This window comes from Pteronotus mesoamericanus, unplaced genomic scaffold (assembly GCF_021234165.1).
Source record: "Pteronotus mesoamericanus isolate MK-2021 breed Mesoamerican mustached bat unplaced genomic scaffold, CSHL_Meso_final contig_27, whole genome shotgun sequence".
NCBI classification, from domain to species: domain Eukaryota; kingdom Metazoa; phylum Chordata; class Mammalia; order Chiroptera; family Mormoopidae; genus Pteronotus; species Pteronotus mesoamericanus.
The window spans coordinates 3529725-3551990 of record NW_026555115.1 but is presented as its reverse complement, the minus strand read 5'-3'; the positions used below and the strand labels follow the sequence as shown (position 1 = coordinate 3551990).

Genomic DNA, 22266 nt, shown 5'->3' with positions numbered 1-22266 from the left:
TATCTTATTTAGCTCCTGTAGGTAAGATATGGTTAGTCCTGGCTACCTAGTTTACCAGAAATATCCAGGTTTTATATGTATTCTCCACTTGTTTCTTCAACTCCCTGGGCCACCCCCAGGCCTTTCAAATAATTTATCTTTTGAAATAAGAAAGCCAGAATTAGCATCTGACATTTTCAACCAAAGAACCCTATCTATTTTGATTTTTCAATTTTTTAAAATTTCATAGCATAATAATAGTTATTTTCACAGTAGCTACTCCTTGGGATAAAACTGTGGCCTCTCAAAGCTTTGATTATTTGATACTGGCATATACACAAATATATACTACAGATATAAATACACATGCAAACATACACATATAAATATCAAGGACTACACCATTTCTTTCTAAATAAAATAGTTCCACCCAGCAAAATTTGTCTCTTAATGTAGGGTTCTGGGAGTACTTTATTTTGTTCCCTGATGTATCTCAAACCCAGAAAAGTTCTTAGAACATACAAGGTCTTAAATGATATCTATTAAGTGAGAGAACAAATGAAGAAATAAATGAGCTAAATAATTTACTTTTTTTAACAGAATTAAAAATATTGACCCTGAAGTAAAGAAATTGCATTTGCCAATGTTGCTTCAGAAAATGTATTTTTCTGGGTGATACTTAGCCTAATATTTCTAATAAAATAGACTAACTCAGTTTAAATCTTGACATATTTTGCCAAAATCAGTTTCAGAGTCTTAAACTTAGGTATTAAACTCAAGCTTTGAGTCTTCCCCAGGAAATTGGTACCTATCACTCAGCTAACAATTGGTACATAATCAAACTGGATAGAGGTTTTCACCATCTGATTCCTTTTTATATTCTCAGTTATTATTAAAACATAATTCAATAGTTATTGCAAAGAGCTCTTTAGGTAGGTTTTATTTTCCTCCTTATGCAATGGTTTTCAAAATGTGACAGAACATTCTTAACAGGAATGATTAAAATCAAGTGGCTTTATTGAGCAGTAGAGGTTTTTGTTTCTTCTTTTCCAGAGTCAGAAAAATTCAACATCTAATTCCTGAGTGCTATAAGGTAATCATTCACTTTCATAAGTGTGTGTGTATATATATATACACACACATACACATACACATATACACACACACATATATTCTCAAATGCAGAATCATATAAGTAGATATAAATCACAACCAATCAAATTATGAGTACATGCAAAGATATGAAAGCATGAAGGATATTTTGAGAGGAAATGCAAAGAAATAGTGCTGTATTGTATTGTTCTGAAATGAAAAGATTTTTCTTAGAGATACTGTATTCCAATAGGTCATTTGTGTTCTTTTGAAACTGAATCTATTCAACTCACCTTCATATAACCAGTCAGCAATCCCATTAAAAATAATTCCTTCTTTCCCAGAAGATGTCAGTCGCAATGAACTGCTCTTTATATCAGGTTGATAGTAGATATTGTTTTCAAAAATATAAATCTGGATCAGGAAACATGTAAAACACATAAGCCAAAGACCCAACACATTAGGAAACCTTTTAAAAACTTTCTTATTATAGGACAATAGTTAAAGAGCTGAGTGTTTTATTTGCCAGCTATCAATTTCTCTTTAATGCATACATTTGTACTTTTTTATTGTTGTTCAATTACAACTGCCCCACATTTTTCCCCATTGCTTTCCCCTGCCCCACCCATGGCCCCACTGCTCCCACAGCCAATCCCCACCTCACTGTCCATGCCCGTGGGTCTTCTATGCGTGTTCCTTGACTTGCCCCTTCTCCTACTTTCCCCCATTATCCTCCTCTCTTCTCCCCTCTGTTCATTGTCAGTGTGTTCTTTATTTCCATGTCTCTGGTTCTAGTTTGCTCACTTGTTTGTTTTGTTGATTAGGTTTCACTTATAGGTGAGATCATATGGTATTTGTCTTTTACCACCTGGCTTACTTCACTTAGCATAATACTCTCCATGCTGTCATAAAGGGTAGGAGTTCCTGCTTTCTTTCTGTGTGTAGTATTCTATTGTGTAAATGTACCACAGGGTTCTTTATCCATTCATTTACTGATGGGCACTTAGGCTGTTTCCAGCATTTTGCTATTGTAAATAATGCTGCAGATGATACTTCCAAAAAGGGTTTGATTTCCAAAATATGTAAAGAACTCACAGGACTCCACTCCAGGAAGACAAACAATCCAATTAGAAAATGGGCAAAGAACCTGGAAAGACACTTCTCCAAGGAGGACATACAGAGGGCTCACAGACACATGCTCAACATCACTAACCATAGGAGAGATGCAAATTAAAACCACAATGAGATATCACTTCACACAGGTCAGAATGACCATCATTAACAAATCAATAAACAAGTGCTGGTGGAGTTGTGGAGAAAAGGGAACCCTAGTGCGCTGTTGGTAAGAATGCAGACTGGTGCAGCCACTGTGGAGAACAGTATGAAATTTCCTCAGAAAACTAAAAATGGAACTGCCTTTTGATCCAGTGATTCCATCACTGGGATTATACCCTAATAATCCTGAAACACCAATTCAAAAGAACCTATGCACCCCAATGTTCATACCAGCATTATTTGCAGTATTGCTTTTAATTATTAATGGCTGTTTCTCCATCATATCAATATCAAATTATCTTTAGAAATCACATTTCTCAGTATTGAAACTTTTAAATCCACATTTTTAACAATTTTCCATTTAATAACCTCTTCAAAATTCGCTTGGGTTTGAGATAACATTTTGCATACTTGAGACTGTTAGATATACCAGATACCATTTCAGTGACAGCCAAGCAACTGACTGACTGAAAAGCTTAAGTTTTGGGCTTTACTTACATAAAAATTCATCTTGTGATCAATGAAATAACTTTTACAGAATCTCTCTGATTCTATCTAGCTCAACACAAAAATACACCAATGAAAGGAAAGGAAAGCAAAGATCCTTTTAATTGATAAGCAAGCACACCTCACTATGCCCTAATCTCTCCTAGAAATTCTTTCCCAAAAAGCATAGGAGTAATAATTATCTTGTGCCTGAGGGCTCAAGAAAGAATTTTAATTTGAACACATCACAGAGTCTTCCAAAATAATATCAGCAGCAACAACAGGTCCAACAGTATAAAATTATTTATAACCCACTTTAAAATAGTTTTAATGATAAGCATTTTAAACTGTTGGCCTATGTGATAGTATACCCTTCATAGAACCATGTTTCATCCACATGTTGGAGGAAATATAATATTGTCCATTATAAGCCAAATTATTATTTCAATTGAACATTCTACTAAGAATGTGAAAGCTGGACTAGTGCCCATGTATTCCAGAACACTATAGGACCATAACACAAGAGCAAACACAGCAAACACAAGAACTTCTGAAATAATTGTCTAATTAATTATGAGATCCTAGATTTATAATTATGGTGTGAACAGTGATGAAACAATGTTAATATGCAGAAAATTACATTGATATTCTATTTTGATTCTGGTGATTTGGCAAGCATTTAACAATTAGAGTATTTAATTAAACATTCTAACACTACCTGACATTTATATTACAGGTGAGAATGCTAATAGAAAAAAAATAATTTGGCAGGGAGGGAAGAAAGAAATATACATCAGGGTATTTAAAAGTGTGGGCTTCATAATCAGACAGCCTAAATTTAAAATATCAGTGACTTGAATAATTTTTTTAAGCTTTGTAAATCTAGTCTTCTCCTTTAATAAATGTCCATGTCTCACTCATACCTTAGACGTCTCTTGAAAAATGAGTGAGGCGATAAATATAGAACATACTTCACATGAGGATATTACTAGAAACAAAGCTGAAGTCATGCAGGCTACTGTGGATTAAAATCCTAAACTTTACTGAGATTACAAACCCTAAATCAAAACAAATCTCTATGGCTTCAGCCAATATGTAAATTATCCCGAACTACTGACTAGTACTATATATTATGTTGTGTGTAAATTATTGATTAGGAGTAGTAGCAGAATAGTACCAGTATTAGTGAATTAGTGACAGTGCTCGGTGAAGGAGGAGAAGAGGTATTAACAAATAATATTTACTGCTTTCAGTTTATTTAAGAAGTTTTCAAGTGATAATAGAAAATAGGAAATAAGCTTATTATTGAAAGCATATGTGTCACACTTAAGGCAAATTTTAAGAACTATATCTCAGGTGTCTTAAAACTGGATGAAAGTTTATACTAGACTTTCACAATCCCTCATAACCAAAAAAGATATTAACTTTACTCTAGCCATCTAAATCTTAAGTTTTATATTTTTGGCATACCACCTCTATTTTCCTTTCACAAACAATATATGAAATAGTCACACAAAGTATTCTTTACTTGGAGGGAATCTCCTTTTTGGAACTGAAGCGTCTCATTGGGACTTGGGAGTAATGACAAGCTGCAGCCAGGCTACTTAAGCCCACATGGCTATTATTAGGAATAGAAGTGACTTAATTCAAAGTAATATTTTTCCAAATCCTCTTTCTGAAGGGAACAAACTCTAAGTCAAAATAATTAAGAAAACCTCCACGATTTCATCAGATGTATAAATTATCCAAAATCATTGACCAGTAATTACATTTATATTTGAAGAACAGATTAGATGATATTCAGAATCCATATGAAACTGACATCTGCTTCAATGTAAAAGAACACGCAATATGGAATCAGAATTTTAATGCCATTTCCTCAAAGCTGCAATACCAGAGATTGTACAAAAGATCATTTTTCTGTGGACAAAAATTTTTTGCTGCCTTCATGAAAATGTACATTTATAATATCCTAACCCCTTTCAATTACTGAAGTTTTTCCATGAATTATATAGTTTCAAATAACAATCACAAACTCTAAATACTACTTTAGCAATGCAAGAGCTGCAAATATTCTCAGGTACTATGTGTGTGTTCTGATGAAATTAAACTCCATCCAAGTGACAATCATCAAGGGCTGCAGCTAGTTTTCAATCACATTGAAAATATGACAAACACTGACGCCATTTATTTTAATGTTACTGATTAAACCATCATAATATTTTGATTATGAGCCACCTGAGCAGTATAACAAATACAAATGACTAGCTATTTGACCATTTAACTATCTAATCCATAAAGCAAGCCAACTATCTATTTTTTTTTCAAAACTAACGATGTTAACACACTTACAGAATAATTCAAAACTGCTAAAGGAACAGGGAGACAACTGAAATACTATATGCTAAACTGTGACAGGTTGAGAAATGTGTAATAAATGTTCCAAGAAATCATTCTAATAAATGTGTTAGTCAATATTGCTAATCACTGAGTGATTGGACGCAATATATGTCATTGCTGGAAAGAAGTTTTTCAGAGCTAATTTTAAATTTTCTGCCTTCTCTCCCCCTGCTGCAACCTCCAGCAATGCTTCAGATGGTGGTAAACAGCCGTGGAGCAAACTCTCTCCAACCCAGCCAACTTGTAATGGACATATAGCAATAAAGGTACACTTGATGTTAAAATTCATTAAGATTTTGAGTTTGAGAGTAATCACAATATAAATTAGCCTACTGTGACTGATTCAACCAGAGATAATACCTAATAAAAACATTGCAGACTCTTCCAAGCTTTTAGCTCGCTTAAAAGAAAAAAAAACCAGCAAAATGAAAATATAATCAAATATTGTATCTATTTTAGCTTAAATATTAATGAAAAGCTATTCCATCTTTAAGGATTTAAGTGATTTTCATAATAATTTTACATTTTAAAATTGATATTATTCAAAAATCCCCATACATTGTAATGATAGAGAATCTGTAAAGTTACAGTTGAGTTGAGATAGTATTTAGGTTACATTCTACTGTGACTTGTTTTATGGGGGAAAACATTAAAATGAAAGGACTATCCCAGGTAACATGTCACTGGCAGAGAACTGGTGAAAGGGGTGCTTTCTTATGTTGATAGTAAAATTATAAAGTGCTTGGGCCATATGGAAAAGTAATACAGCAACTGAAAACAAAACATTCTATCTCATCAGCAATCCCAAACTTGGGAACTTGTCTCATAGAGAAATTAAGTACCAATATATAGAGAATGATGAAGAGTATGATATTTATTTCAGCAGTATTAATGATGACCAAGAAGAAGAGTCAAAGTGAAAATTCATTAAAATAAATGGCTGGATGGATTATGACTCCTTCACTTTATGTGATAACATTTAAGCTTTAAGGAGAATAAACTAATGCCATGTGAGCTGACTTTGAGACATTTCATTGAGATATTGTCAAGTGACAAAAGACACAAAGTGAAAAAAATAATTTCAATGTGAACTCATTTTTGTGCACCAGACAATGACAATAGTAATACAAAAATTATTCTAGCAATAGTCTCACCAACAGATAGACATTGGATATTGTCTACTAGCACTCGAGTGCATTGCCTGCCCTCTACAGTCTTTTTTTTTTCTTGTGTCATTTTTTTTTTAATTTTATTTTAATTTTTTCTTTTTTTTTTAATTAATTTATTTACTTTTTAAATACATTTGTCTCTGCCTTCCCCCCACCTCTTTCCCTTGCTCCCTCCTACCTTCCCTCCCTCAGCTCTTCCCCTTTGGTTTTGTCCATGAGTCCTTGCTATATGTTCCTTGACTTTCCCCTTCCCTTCCTTTCCCCCCCTCCTTCCTTCCCTCTTGTCTCTGTTGATTTCTTTTCCTTTCAGTGTTGCTGGTCTTATTTTCCTTGCATCTTTGTATTGTTGGTTAAGTTCCGCTTATAGGTGAGACCATATGGTAATTGTCTTTCGCCCCCTGGCTTATTTCGCTTAGCATGATGCTCTCCAGTTTCATCCATGCTGTCGCGAAATTTAGTAGTTCTTTTTTCCCTTCTGCTGCGTAGTATTCCATTGTGTATATGTACCATCACTTTTCTGATCCGATCATCTACTGATGGGCATTTAGGTTGCTTCCAACACTTGGCTATTGTCAATTGTGCTGCTATGAACATTGGGGTGCATAGGTTCTTTTGTATTGGCGTTTTGGTGTTCTCAGGGTATAGTCCCAGCAGGGGAATCACTGGATCAAAAGGCAGTTCCATTTTCAGCCTTTTGAGGAAATTCCACACTGCTTTCTACAGTCTTTTATTACTGTGGGACATTAGAAGCCTGAAATGTACATTTTCAAGACTCCCTTGGAAACTAGTCTTCTCATTTTCTTTGTTAGATGAGTTCTAGTCTGCCAAAAAGGAGAGGGTTGCTAGTTAGGAATTGAAAAGACGTTTGTCTCTGGCAGTGGCAGCTCATTGGTAATTTATAAGTAGATACAAAAACATGAGGAACCTACAGTCATTATATTTATACAATATATATGAAGAAATTATAACTAGGGAAGAATATATGCTTGTCTTTTAATATAGGTATATGTTTTGGAAGGTGGATGTCCAATGGGAGAGACAGAAGTAAAAAAAAAAAAAAATCCTAATCAAACAGAAAAGACTGGGAAAATACATTAAGTATAAAATATTCTAAAAAGACTTGATCACATTTATGCTTGTATGTAAATTATACAAATTAGCATATTTATAAATAAGTACCAATATTCATTTCAGTGGTAATAAAAATGATGAGAGGTATGCAGAAATTAGTTTCATATGTGGGTTACATAAACATTAGTTGTTATTTTTTTAAATTTGAAACAAATGTAAAGAGTGTTTTTGTAACTTAGAGTAGGGTTTTTTAACCTGTACACTATTAACATTTAGGGTGGATGTCTCTTTGTTGTGGAGGACTGCCCTGACCTTGTAGGACGATTAGCAGGGCTCCTTGCTTCTGCAGAATTGATGTGGGTAGCAGCCTTTTTCCTCAGTGTGACAACCAAAAATGTCTCCAGACATTACCTAATGTTCCCTGAGAGGGGAGAGGCAATATCGCCCCCAGTTGAGATTTACTAACTTTGAGTGAAATAAGTTTATTTTCTTTAACTTTAAAAAAAAATATGTATCATTGGTATACACTCTATTAGCCATATTAGTTTTGTGTGCACCATACAGTGATTCGACATTTTTATACTTTACAATGTGAAGACTCCACAAATTCCAGCAATCTGTTACTGTGAAAACTTATCACAATACCTTCACTTTGTTCACGCATTCCCCAACCACTCCCCTTTGTTTTTTGCATGTGTATATTCCAAAAATGAAATATATATATATATATATATATATTTATTTATTTTCCCAAAGCTTTAAAAGCCAATTTTCGATTTCTTGTTAAAATGTACTCTGCTAAATGTGTACCTGGGCTGTAAAGATTTTTAATGTGTAGTCCCTACCTTCAATTAGGTTATAATTTCATGTGAAAGACAGTAGGGTAGCTTCTAAAATCCAGTGGGAGGAATGGGAACTCACATTACAGGACTTAGCCATAAGTGATAGGAGTCAAGACAGGGGAACTGAATCTAAATTGTGTCATAAGGGACAAGAAGTATTCTGTAGATTTATAAAGCTAAAGAGGAAGAAACTCCAGGTGAGGGAAAAGAATGAGCTAAAGCAACAATTGAACAGCTATGGAAACAATAGGAGACCTGTTAGATACAGAAACAAATACAATTTACATATATCTCAATATGTCTATGGTTATTGTCAAAGTTAAGATGGTGCTAAACCATATTGCAGCATGAACCTTAGACCAAACAGTTTGAACCCCATTTTTCAGTAATTGACAGCTTTACATTGTTTATGAGCAAGTGAGTGGTTAGGAATATAATTGGTGGCAATAAAAGAACAGAAGGTGAATTGGGGGACTGTGTACAGGAGAATAATTCAAATATTCTTCTTAATAGGGATATAACAGTCAAAATGGAGTTACTATTCCTAACTTATGACTTTCTGCTTATGTTTAAAATGTTTATACATTCAAATGCCAATGTTTTAGTATATTTTACTTGAATCCTTTTAAGTCTCACTCTCCAGAATCAATCATTGTGGTTTTTAAAACTAGTTTCTCACTCTTCAAAATCATATGCAGTTATTATATTTTGCCCTGCTGCTATAGACTTTGAACATTCAGATAACCATATCCTTGGCATCTTTTGGCCCATCTGCCATATTCCAACTTCATCATACTCTCTGATCCAACACCAGTTCCAAAATATGTGCGGAACTTTTTCCTTTTACTTTACCAAAAACGGATTTTAATTTGTAATCACAGTAGCTTATCAAGTTCTTCAAAAATTTAAATTAACTAAACATTTGTTATTAAAGTGAGTTTAATGTGATATTATTTTGGAAATACATGACAAAAAGAGACATTTGCTATGACTTAAAGTCATTATTAGGGACAGATGTTATCATGTTCCAATGAATAAGGGAGTTTCATTATATGAAAATATTAAACCATATTTTTGCATATAATTGTTTTTATCAGAAGTGTAAGAATTAGCCATCTTGAACTCCATTATATATATAAGATGTTGCAAAACATTTAAAAATTTTAATAAATGCAAAAAAGATTGAAATATTTAAGCCATATTCTATTAATGGATCTGCTTCAATTGAAGTTGAAGTAAAAGTTTCCTCCTTCAGCAATGTGCTACATTTCAATATAGAAAATATTTTGAACAATTCTTTAAATCATTTAAGTATAAACTTATAAATAAAAATTCCTTATTTTTATTAATATTACTTGGATTCTTTTGGTAAAGTAGACAAATTTTCAGAATATTTTAGTTTTACACTTAGAATAGCTGAAATGAAAATGAGAGCCAATAAAAGGTGTCATCAAGGATCTAAAGGAACTGGGACTTTCATGTTCTTCTGGTGGGAAAGTAAATTGGTGCAATCACATTGTAAATCTCTGTAACAGTTTTCACCAAAGCAGAACATATGTATAAGTACATGATTCAGCAAGTCCATGTAAGGCACAATACCTCTTGACTGACAATGGGGTTTCGCCAAAAACAAACAAACAAACAAAAACCCAACATCATAACTTGAAAATATCATAACTCAAAATGTACCTTTCCTACCAAACAGCATAGCTTAGCCAAGTCTGCCTTAAATGTCAGCACAAAACAATGTCCAGAAATCGCTAGTAACACAGTGCACAGCAGTGTGCTGGATGTTTATCTTTGTGATCGCATGCCTGACTGGAGCTGTGGCTTGGTGCTGCTGCCAGCATCGTCAGAAAGCACTGTAACCAGAAAAATATTAGAATTCAAAATAAAGTTACTACTGAATGGGAGTAACTTTTGCACCATCATTATAAAATTGGAAATTTGAAAATCAAACCATTGTAAATCTGGGTAATATCTGTATATACCTAACACAAATGTACAGGAAATATATGTATGCATATCCATATCTCTGTATTCCCAACACAGAGGTATATGGATAAATATTGACACACACACACACATGCACCTATATCAAGGAACACATAAATGAATGCTCATAGCAACAGTGCTATTTATATTAGCCTGTTGATATTACAAGTCAGGGTAATGTTTACCCTTGGAAGAGAGTAGTTAGTGCCTGGTAAAGGCCAGAACAGGGGCTTCTGGGATATGAACAAAGTGCTCTTTCTCCTCTGGCCATTGCATAGATGGGAGTTTTCACAAAAATTAGCTCTGCATATTTGGGAGATATATGTTAAAAAATGTTATGCTGAATTTTTATTAGTAATCATAATTTATTTAAAATATCACTATAAAGACTATTAATATATTCCTGAAAGCCACAGTGCATCCTTCAACTTTATAAAACTTCTGTTTCCTTAATTTACCAGTATGCAACAAATTCTGAGTATCCATTTATATAATTCAAAGTAAAGCTATGAACACAAGTTAAATAGTTTGATTACCTCTGACATTTTGACTTTGAATAAATCTCTCTGTGGGCTATTAAGTACTGCTTTCACTTCGCTACAGGACCATCACGGGGATATAGAACAAGTCACTCAAATCACTTATTTTACCTTTGCACCAGTACCTGACATTCTGGAGATAGAATCACTATCAGAGGACTCTCATCCCTTGACATTTGCAATTATTCCTATCAGGAAGCCCTTTTAAAGAGTTCTTATTTCTTAAAACCTTTATAGAACATTGTGCATTTTCAAAGAAGTGAAATATAACCCTGTGTCTTAAATTCATAATTATTTAAGTCACTTCCCTGTTCCAAAGCCCTTTTACCCATACTTCAATTTTAGAGAAAAGTGGATATCAGATAAAAGCAGAGATAACTGACAGATAATTCCAATCAATGAAGTGTAACAGTAGACTCTCTTGGCTACATCAGCCCAAAAATCTTCTTTAGATTAAGAGAATATGTTATGATAAATAGATTGTGTTTATAATTAAAACGATAAAAATTATTTATTGGCCCTAAGGAATAAACTGGTACCCACAGAAGAGAGTCATCAACATTATTATATCATTAAAATATTATTATGCACTGATGCATATGTGTTAAAATATGAGAAGATGGTATTATCTAGTCCTTGTAAGATGGACTTACTTAATTCTTGTATACCCATTTCCTCCCCTACTCCACTTTCTTTTCTTTCATTTTTCCTTCACCACACCATTTTCTTGCTTGATTTGCCTTCTTACAGTTTTCTACCATATGCTGAATTTTGTTGAAATTGTATTTGGCATTATTTACATGCTAGGCACTGTGCTAAGCCTGAGATATATAAACACAAGGCCTTATAGTCAATCGAGATTTCTAATGTAAGAACATACAAATCAATGTCAACATAGCAGGTAAAGAAAAATAAAACCAATGCATGAGACCATTAATTTAGGGGAAAATGTTACTGCCTAATATATGTCATGGCAGTAGAACTTGAAAAATAAAAATATTAGCAAAAATATTAAAAAATGATATTTGTATCAGACAGACATGGGCCCTAACCCCTGGCAATGCTCTTTGTAAAATCGGGCAATTAACTTAACCTCCTTGATACTTAGTATTCTCATTTATAAAATGGTGGTATTAACACTCTTATGATGGTCTACAGGATTAAAGGAACTTGTTCATGGATGTCATGTATGTACCTGTACATAGATGCTCAATATTTTAAAAAATAATTGAAGATAGTGTTGTAATTGGTCATTAAAGATATTATAATTTGGGGAGAATCAAACCTTCTTATCAAGTTATCCTAAGAAATTTAAGCAGCTGAAGGGGGTATGTTAATGACTTTAACACCTATTCCTCCATATCAGCAACATAGTGTACATATTTTGCCTTATATGACCATTCATATCAAATTTCCCATCTTATTTTGGAGGCCTCTTTTATTATGTGGGTATTGAGGGAAAAGTGGAGCCTAGTCTCCAATTATAAAGACAAAAAAGCTGGATAAAACATCCCTAGGTGGTGACCAGACCTTTGACTTGGATTCTTAAAGGAATAAAGTTACAGTTGAGAAATTATTCACTAGAGCAACTGTGAACCCTCAATAATCCAGAAATTCCTATTAAAGCAGTTACCAGATATGGCATCTTCACCAAATTATACCAAACACATTCCTGTGTCCAATGATGCCTGGCTCTTCATGGTTCCAGCTTATTTTCTAGTTCTAGAGTGCCAAACTTCCCACTAATCCTGAGAATTTTCAGGTATATTTTTAAGGAACTAATTTTCTCCTGAAATAAGCCTAAACAAATTCTCTCGCTTCTTCCAGGAATCTTACTTGCTAGGTGGCATGCAACATTTTAACCTTCGAATGCCCATACATAAGAAATCCTTACAAAAATAAAATCAAGATGGATAAAAGACTTAAATATAAGTCGCAACACCATCAAAGTCCTCAAGGAGAACATTGGCAGGAAATTCTCAGATATCCCACACAGCAATTTTTTCACTGATATGTCTCCTAAAGCAAGGGACAGAAAGAAAAGAATAAACAAGTGGGACCTCATCAAAATAAGAAGCTTCTGCACGGCGAAAGAAAACATCAGCAAAATGAAAAGGGAGCCAACCGTATGGGAAAATATATTTGCTAATGATACATCAGATAGAGGTTTGATCTCCAAGATATATAAAGAACTCACTCGACTCTACTCCAAGAAGACAAACGATCCAATCAAAAAATGGGGAAAGGACCTGGGCAGATGCTTTTCTAAGGAGGAGATACAGAGGGCCCAGAGGCATTTGAAAGGAGGCTCAGCATCACTAGCCATCAAAGAAATGCAGATCAAAACCACCATGAGGTACCACCTCACACTGTAAGAATGGCCATCATAAACAGATCCACAAACAACAGGTGCTGGCGAGGCTGTGGAGAAAAGGGAACCCTAGTACACTGTTGGTGGGAATGCAGACTGGTGCAGCCACTATGGAAAGCAGTGTGGAATTTCCTCAAAAAGCTGAAAATGGAACTGCCTTTTGATCCAGCGATTCCCCTGCTGGGACTATACCCTGAGAACACCACAACGCCAATACAAAAGAACCTATGCACCCCAATGTTCATAGCAGCACAATTTACAATAGCCAAGTCTTGGAAGCAACCTAAATGCCCATTAGTAGATGATTGGATCAAAAAGTAATGGTACATATACACAATGGAATACTATGCAGCAGAAAGAAAAAAAGAAGTACTAAACTTTGCGACAGCAGGGATGGAACTGGAGAGCATTATGCTAAGCGAAATAAGCCAGGGGGCGAAAGACAAATACCATATGATCTCACCTATAAGCGGAACCTAACCAACAATGCAAAGAAGCAAGGCAAATATGACCAGCAACACTGAAAGGAAAAGAAATCAACAAAGAGACAAGAGGGAAGAGGTGGGCAGGGAAAGGGAAGGGAAGGGGAAAGTCAAGGAACATATAGCAAGGACTCATGGACAAAACCAAAGGGGAAGAGCTGAGGGAGGGAAGGTGGGAGGGGGCAAGGGAAAGAGGTGGGGGGGAGGCAGAGACAAATGTATTTAAAAAAGTAAATAAATTAAAAAAAAAGATTTGGGGGGAGGTGGCTGCCTAAGGCCATAAGTCTTCTTAGTATGTATACTTGTGCCCAAAGGACAACAAAACTCAAGGGCTCATTTGTTAGGATCAACTTGAAATGTATACATTTTGATAAAAGTTGTCTGGTTTTCTTCCCTCTTTAGCAGTTTCCTGCCTCAGTAATTTTTTTTTAACGATTAATATATAATTCACTTGTACTTGCATAGGAAAGCTCTCAGCCTGGTTGGAAATTAAGTAACTATTTCCTATTGATGGCATTTCCTTCGAAATGAAAATTCCCTAAGTGAATGCGCTGGGAAGGTTCTAACTCATAGGAGCTCAGGAGAGTATTAATTGCCCTCTTGCTATTTACAACAACATCACCAAGACTGAACGAGTCACCCATAAATGTAAGGAGGAACAATTGTAAGTGGTGCCTACCTCTATGAGAAAGTCTAGAGAGAAGCAAGATGCAAAAGATCAAACCTATTTCACAGAAGCCAGGGCGGGTGGTCTTTTTGCTCAGATTCTCTCAGAAAATGATCTGCACTGTGAAAATGGCAGAACACCCGACACTTGAAATTAATCTACTATTAAGACAAATTGTTTTGTTGGTGTTCTCCTATCAAATTTTTAGTCTCCTGCCTACTTTCCTAGATTCGAACATAAAAGACTCTCTTTCTTTCCACCCAGCAGCCAGTGAGCACTATAAAATGCCTTGGTTTAATTCTCCACCATGATACAGATTCCGTGCCTCACTTTCCCTACCTTGAAATAGAATTCTCATTCCTGGCATGCCCACTTCATTGAGTTATTGTGGGGATCAAATAAAACAACATATATGAAAAAGTGATGTAAATTAGAAAGCGGTGTGCTCCCATGTCACTAAAATTATATTTTAATTGAATCACTTCATTTTGTAGGGGAGGAATTCTATCTACCCTTCTAACTTCAGTGGCTGGGCATTAAAATCAAACTGATATCAGATTAACAAGAGAAAAAAATGTTTAATTACATACATATGCACAGGAGTTCACACACACACACATACACACACATACACACAATGTGGCTCAAGCAGCAAGCTAGAAAATTGAGGCTTGTATAACATCTTGGCTAACCAAAGGAAAAGGGATTTTAGGGTTCTTTTTTATCCTCACCTGAGGACATTTTTTCATTGCTTTTAAGACTGAGAGGAAGGGAGAGAGAGAAGCATCGATGCAAGAGAGAAGCATTAATTGGTTGCCTCCCATATGTGCCCATACCAGGGATCATACCAGAGACAGGTGCAACCAGACCAGGGATCAAACCCAAAATCTAGGTTAGTGCCCTGACAGGGAATCAAACCCACAAACTTTCAGTTACAGGGTGACGCTCCAACTAACTGAGCCACACCAGTCAGGGCAGGTTTGAGGCTTTTGAGGCAAGTTACGGAAAGGAGGGGAGAGGAAATATATGGTAAATAAGGTTTGTCATATTATACAGGTAAGATTCTCTCAGGTGATAAAATCTGTCTCCCAGAGTAATGAGGAAGACATCTTTACAAACAGAAATTTCCTTTATAAATATAAATTTCATTTACAAAAAGGAAAATTTATACTCTTCTTTTTAGGTAGTTGGGAAGAGGTAAAGAGCTTTCCTGCCTCTTCAGGCTCTTAGTTGCCTTTAGTTCAAAATAACCCATATGCCAAAGAGTCATATTTTGAGGTGGCATATTCCGGCACCCTTCGGTATTGCTAAAAACAAGACAAGAGGCCCTAAATGGAATTACTTTTGGAGTCACCAAACTGAGGCTTAATTACAGTTCCAGCCTCCTGGCGACCTTGCAATAGCCAACTTGCTTTGTTTGGTGTTGTTCTTGTTCCCCTCTGCATGTAGAAGTCTCTTACTTCACACAAGTCCTCAGAACTCCTTTCTATCTGCTAGATTATTTGTTGCCCAATTCATGAATCATTGAATAAAGCCAATAAAATTGTTAAAATTTAAAAAAACAAAAAAAGAAATCCTTCATTATTCTTTATGTTGGAAGCAAGCTAAGGTGACCTCTTTTTTTTTAGCTAGCCGTCCTCCCTTTTATCCACCCAAAGATTAGAAAAATGAATGGTGCATATGCACTTTAGCCTCTGATATTAAAACAATTTGTTTTATATTTTTATTGTAACTCCTTTTATTTCAAAAGGGGAACATTTTAAAAGAAATTCCATACAGGAGGGCTGAGGGAGACTGGAAGAAATTATCATATGCTTATCAATGGGTCTGTACCTACTGCTTTCCAGTTTATAGGCATGCTGATAAGAAAACAAATTGAAAAATGCAGACGGTGAAACCAGCCTTGGCTATCTCTCATACACATTTTCCCTGCAGCTCTAGACTTTTTATTCCACTTCAGGCAATTTCAAGACATCTTTGGTCACAAATGAAAAAATATATATATATACAGTTATTTTTTTTGTTTTTGTGTTTGTAATGCAGAAACATCCAAACATAGTTTATTATATCTTTTAAAAATACTGGATATCAGTAAAATCACCATAGAAACATAGACTAAGTAATGAAATGTCTATGTCCAGAGTTAATTTGTTTACTCTAGTTAATGTCTTTATGAACTTAAATTTAATTAATCCAATGATGAACTGAGGATAAGAGTCATTTAAATTCAGGCATAACTTGGAATTCCAGGGGGTATAAATGGTGATTGACGGAGGCTTGAGTTTGGACGGATGAACATACAATACAGTGTACAGATGAAGTATTGTATAATTGTGTGCTTCAAACCTGTGTCATTTTGTTTACCAGTGTCACCCCCATAAAATCATTAAAAAGGGAAAAACAGTTGAAATATGTCCCTGTTATTTTCCTTCCTGTGAGACTATATAGAAATGGCTACCCCTTGTGCTTCAGTAATCTGTCTGCTACAACGGAGCATAATTAAACCCTACCTGTGAGGATGCGTAGCTGCTTTAACACCATCTGCTTTAATAACATTTTCTTTCGTGGATGAAAGCATGGAAGAGGGTGTTTAAAAGAGTAATTTTTGATTCTTAGGAATTTATGTTTGGTGTAGGCCATAGACTATTCACTGCTGCCCCCACCTTTTATTCTCCTCACTTGCAATGTGTCCAATAAAATGACAAATCAAAATCTTTCTGTCAGTACTTTTACTGTGACATTGTCCAATTAAAGAATTATTCTATTACCATTTCATAAAGAATAAAGACCACATTCTTTAGATCACAATCCTAAGCAAAATGGACAGTTTAGTAATTATGTATTATTTTTTAAGGCAACCTCTGTCTCAGTAAATCTCATCTACTTGCAGTCACATCCATATGCTTTTTTTTCCTGTCTGTACTTGTTTTATTTACTTCTTCCTTGCTGATGCACTGACACACAGAACAGAAAAATCTTCCTTGGACAGAGCAATTACACAGACTTCCTGGTGAAATAACGCTGTTTCAAATACTGATGTCAGATGATGTTATACATTTCATAATATTTAAAGACACATTAAATATATGTTTACAACTGGGAAAAGGTTTTTCAAGTTTCTTAAACAAGAAGGTTTTAAAATGGAAAAGATAATAATTTATGGGGCTATACATGGATATGTGGCAGTTATGTCATATTACTACACTCAATATGTACCATTTCTGTGAGACAACATTGTCTTAGTTCTTGTTGATGAATTCACAGCTTAAAATAATAAAGTTAAGGAAAAACCAATTAATTTACAAAATATAGTATTCCTACAATACAGCCATGCACAAAATTATTAAAATGTGAGTGAAAAACCTGCGATAGCCTGAATGTGATAATCGGGTGATGAAAACACACATAAAAAAACAGAAAGAAAAGGAATAAAAATGACAGGGTAAAGAGACAAGTGTTAGAGAGTAAGAGTGGCCAGACTATAAATATCAAAGAATTATTGGAGAACTGGAGAAAAATGGGAGAAACATGAAGAAAAGGAGATGCTCTCTGGAAAATTTTTCTTTACTGGTTTGAATCTTCACTCTGAAAACCAGTTCCATCTAAAAACTGACTACGATAATATTAATCCATTTGTGGAGATACGAAGATGAATAAAGTGACTTGAAATAAATTTAATGGTGACCCTAGAATCTTTCATTTCATTTTTAATTGATCTGAACAATTATTTTCTGTACCCTCTATTCTACCTCAGAGACAGAAAATTAAATGGGATCTCAGTGATTTCAATGATACTGTAATATTAAAAGCTAAGGCAAAGGATATCTCAAACTGAATCTCCAAACACCTTTCCTATATGGGTTTTCTGACCACACCAGTACTAATACAGCAGACACATACCCTTTTTTTATTAGGGACTGCTTTTCACATTAGCCTTTGGTGGGTTATGGGTGTGTTTCAAGTTTGATGCTTATAATACTTTAATGTTAGATCATAGAATACACAGAGTAATATAAATAGAAAAACAGATGTGACAGATAGCAAGATGCTTTTAAGGAAAGTCCAAATTTAGTTTCCACCAATAACTTGGTATCATAAGTCTTGAAAATCTATAATATGATTAAGAAGCAAAAGAGCAATTGGATTCTGGGGGGATGTCACAGTGCATATACATTTCGGGGTTTGTAAGTGGAGAATGGGATAGAAAAGATGAAAAGAGATGATGGCTTGATTTGAACTAACTTTCAGAACAGTCTTCCTGAAAATAAATTTTTGGGAATTTAAAAATAGTAAGAAGGAGAAGGAAGATGAAAGAGAAGGGAAAAGCAAAGGGAGGAAGAAGAATGAGAGTTGAGGAAATACACCCAGTACTTATTTCCTCCAAATCATTTAGGCTACGTAGTCTGCAAGTCTGTTGTCCAGAATCTTTCATCACACAGTTCAAGCAAGAGGGTGTCTTGTAATAGCATTTATCCTCCCAGTGAGGACCATCAAGCTTCCTATGGAAGTCATTCATCATAGCAATTAAGTCTCCTTGTGCCAGGCTTAGTAATTGCCTTCCTCATATAGACTTTATCGAGTAAATCTCTCATATCACTTATTCCTGTTTGCATCAGTCACCCCAAGATTGTAATTACTGACACTAACAATCATTTCTCCAGCATGCCATCATTCCTGGAATAATGCTCAGTACTCCCTGGCCCATTATTAACTCAACCTTCCATTCTCTTTCATTCTGCAATTGAAAATTGACACTCTAAAACCAACCAACTTCCCCCTACTCCATACCTCCTCTGAAGGTTGCTTCTCCCTCTTTGCTATAACTGAACCCTGGTCTCCCTTCAGGACATCATTACCCAGCAGCTCTTTCTACTGACTCTTGTTTCTATCTCACACCTCAAGGTGCTCATTGCTCCCTGTTGTTTCCTTAGAACATAATTTTTCCACCCTATTGTTAAAAACCCTTCTTATATGGTTTATGCCAATCAGCTTTACCATTCTCTGCTCTTTGTTGTAGAGAAGTGATATTATAAAATATTAGTTCTAATAAGTGGCAGTATATTTTTTTAAAAAAAAAGTTCCACCATTTAGGGCAGGGTTCAACAAAGTATGGTGCATGAGTAATGCCTAGCCTGTCCCTGTTTTTGTATGGCTCACAAGCTAAGAATGGTTTTTGCAGACCACCATTTGTAATCATTTTGATGAGAGGAGCACTTACTTGGAAACTCAATTAAATAAAAAGTTTACCCACACAAATAATTTCATTCTTCACATTAGTAGACATGTACTACAAAACACTGTATTTATTATTATTTTATTTTGAATTATATCAATAAAATTTTGTGGCAATTTGTTTTCTGTCATGATATTTAAGTACCTACATAATACCCTCAATTTTGTCTCGTGTCCTGCAAAACCAAAAATATTTTCTCTCTGGCCCTTTACAGAAAGAGATTCTGACCCTTGGTCTAGGATGAAATAACCAAGAAACATTGAATTAAACAAATTTAGACAGGTTTTTCTTTCTTTTCTTTTTTTTAAGATTCAGGATTCTTCAAGGCTTTGTCTATGGGTTAGCCAAATATTTTCATTTAGCCCTCCACCCCACCCTATATGGTGGTTCTGGTAGCACTTAGCTGTGTTTAACTTCATTTGAAACAATTTTGTTAGATTGTATTGTGACAGCTTTCATATCAGCATGCATAAATATAAAAAAAACACCTATCAAAATTGGTGAATTTTTGTGTAGCCATTTTAGTATTGAAGATGGAAGAAAATATGCCACATTTTTGGCATATTATGTTTTATTCTTTCAAGAAAGGTAAAAACACAACTGAGACACACAACAAAAGATTCATGCAGTGTATGGAGAAGGTGCTGTGATTGATTGAACATGCCAAAAGCGGTTTGTGAAGTTTGTTGGTACTACTGACATTGTGACCAAATAATTCTTTGCTGTGGGGCTGCCTTATGCATTGGAAGATGTTTAGCAGCGCCCCTGAACTCTATCCACCTGAAGCCAATAGTGGGAGATAGCCAACATACTCAAAATATCCAAATTAATAAAGGTATTGGTGAAAATGAAAAATGTGTCTTTATTTTATGGAAAAGAACTAAATGGACTTTTTGGCCAACACAAAAAATTCATTGTGAATCACTGATATCTATGACATTATATCATATTTCCTAAATGCATCTTATCATACCATTTTTAAATCAGAACTTTTTCTAGACCAAATATTCTAAAGAAATGTTTTCTTAAAAATGTATTTTAAAATAGGTCCTATTTCTTAAACAAAAAAGAACTGGTATATGGATCATTATTTGTATCCTTAAGGACCAATTATTTTCACAGCTTTCAAATTGCATAATGCTTCTCTAAGATGTGGGTTAACTCTATATCAGCAAAGTTCAGTAGCAATAACAAAGCTTATTTTGAAATATTAATATAAAATATTAAGGATTATCTGAAATAAACACAATCAATTTAGAGAAAGATTTTCATATTTAGATATAGGGGTAAGGAACTCCCAAACCAATTGAGTAATATTTACACATTATCCTTACTTTAAGTGTATGTCTACTTAAGTTAAAACACGTGATACTGAATGCCAACACCTTATTCATAAACCAGCTTCCTTTATCAGCTTCTCTTTTTCTCCCCCTTAGATCTACTATTTCCTTATTCTTTTCAAATCACACATGAGAAGTTAATTCTGATCCTTCTTATTACCTAGGGCTCTTCACATGACCATGTTTTAATTTAACTCCATAAAAATAATTCTTATACACACCACTTACAAACTATGCAGCTTTTCTTTTCACACCAACAAGGGTAATGGGTTTGTGTTTCACATCCTTATTAGAGTGAGAGTCACTTCAGTGGACAACATTCCACTCAGTCTTCTCCCACTGAAATAAATCCATTGTATGTATACCTGCTGGAGCAATCTTAAACTCCATTTGAGATGTATAAGAAACCAGAGTGGCTCTCAATTTACAAACCCGTTAATGTATAGCCAACATAGTGCTCCAGGCCAACCGAGTCAACCTCATTTTATTCAGCATTCCCCTATTTTATTTTTTTTCATCTTGAGATTCTCTAATATAACAAGTCCAACATCCAGAGCAAATACCATATATCCCCTTTGAACATAACTTTTTCTTTTGAAAAGTCTGTTTTTATTTTCTGAGAATAGATGCATATCACCTTCACACCCCAAATCAAGAAACCACAATTTGAAGAAAATAAATCCACTATTACCCCTTTTAAAATGCTATGCATTTAACCTGCTCCATCTGCATGTTATTGTGCTATATCCATTTCAATTTTATCCAAGTGTTTTTTATCACCTCCTGCTTCTCAATTTTAAGTCTCAGCAATTCTTCAGTTTCACTACATCTGAATTGTTTTTAGCAGATTCTAAAAACAAACTTTCTATTCTTTAAAAATTCATGTGCTTTTTTCTTGTACAGGAAATATTTTCCACCATTTACTAACTAAATTCTGGATGGTCATGATCTTTGGGAGCAACACAGGCTACCAAGAAAACTTAATAAATATTTTATTAATCATATGATTAAAGCTGAATTAGTTTCTCAGAGAATATATCTTAAGTTTTGAAAATAAGAACAAATTGAATGAAAATCTCAAGTTTATAATATTCTAGGAAAAAGTTGAAATGACTATATATTATTAATCATTTAGGATGTACTTTCAGACTGACTTGTTTTAACTTTTCAAATATACTGGGCACAAAAATTGTTTAAAAAATTAACATTGTTTATAAATGCAGGATTTCACCTACCATTTGACTGATAAAAATGTTACCACATACCCTTAAATTCTAAATTATTTAACACATATTTTGATTTTTATTAGTCAAATACACACACAC

General features: G+C 34.5%; 1 protein-coding gene across 1 annotated transcript in view; it reads right to left on the bottom strand.

Moving 5' to 3' along the window:
* Positions 1 to 22266, bottom strand: part of DPP10 (dipeptidyl peptidase like 10) — a 715542-nt gene that overhangs the window by 112360 nt on the left and 580916 nt on the right. Inside the window, exon 8 of the mRNA XM_054574986.1 lies at positions 1365 to 1485. Coding sequence (XP_054430961.1) covers positions 1365 to 1485 — 121 coding nt within the window. The remainder of the gene's footprint in view (positions 1 to 1364; positions 1486 to 22266) is intronic.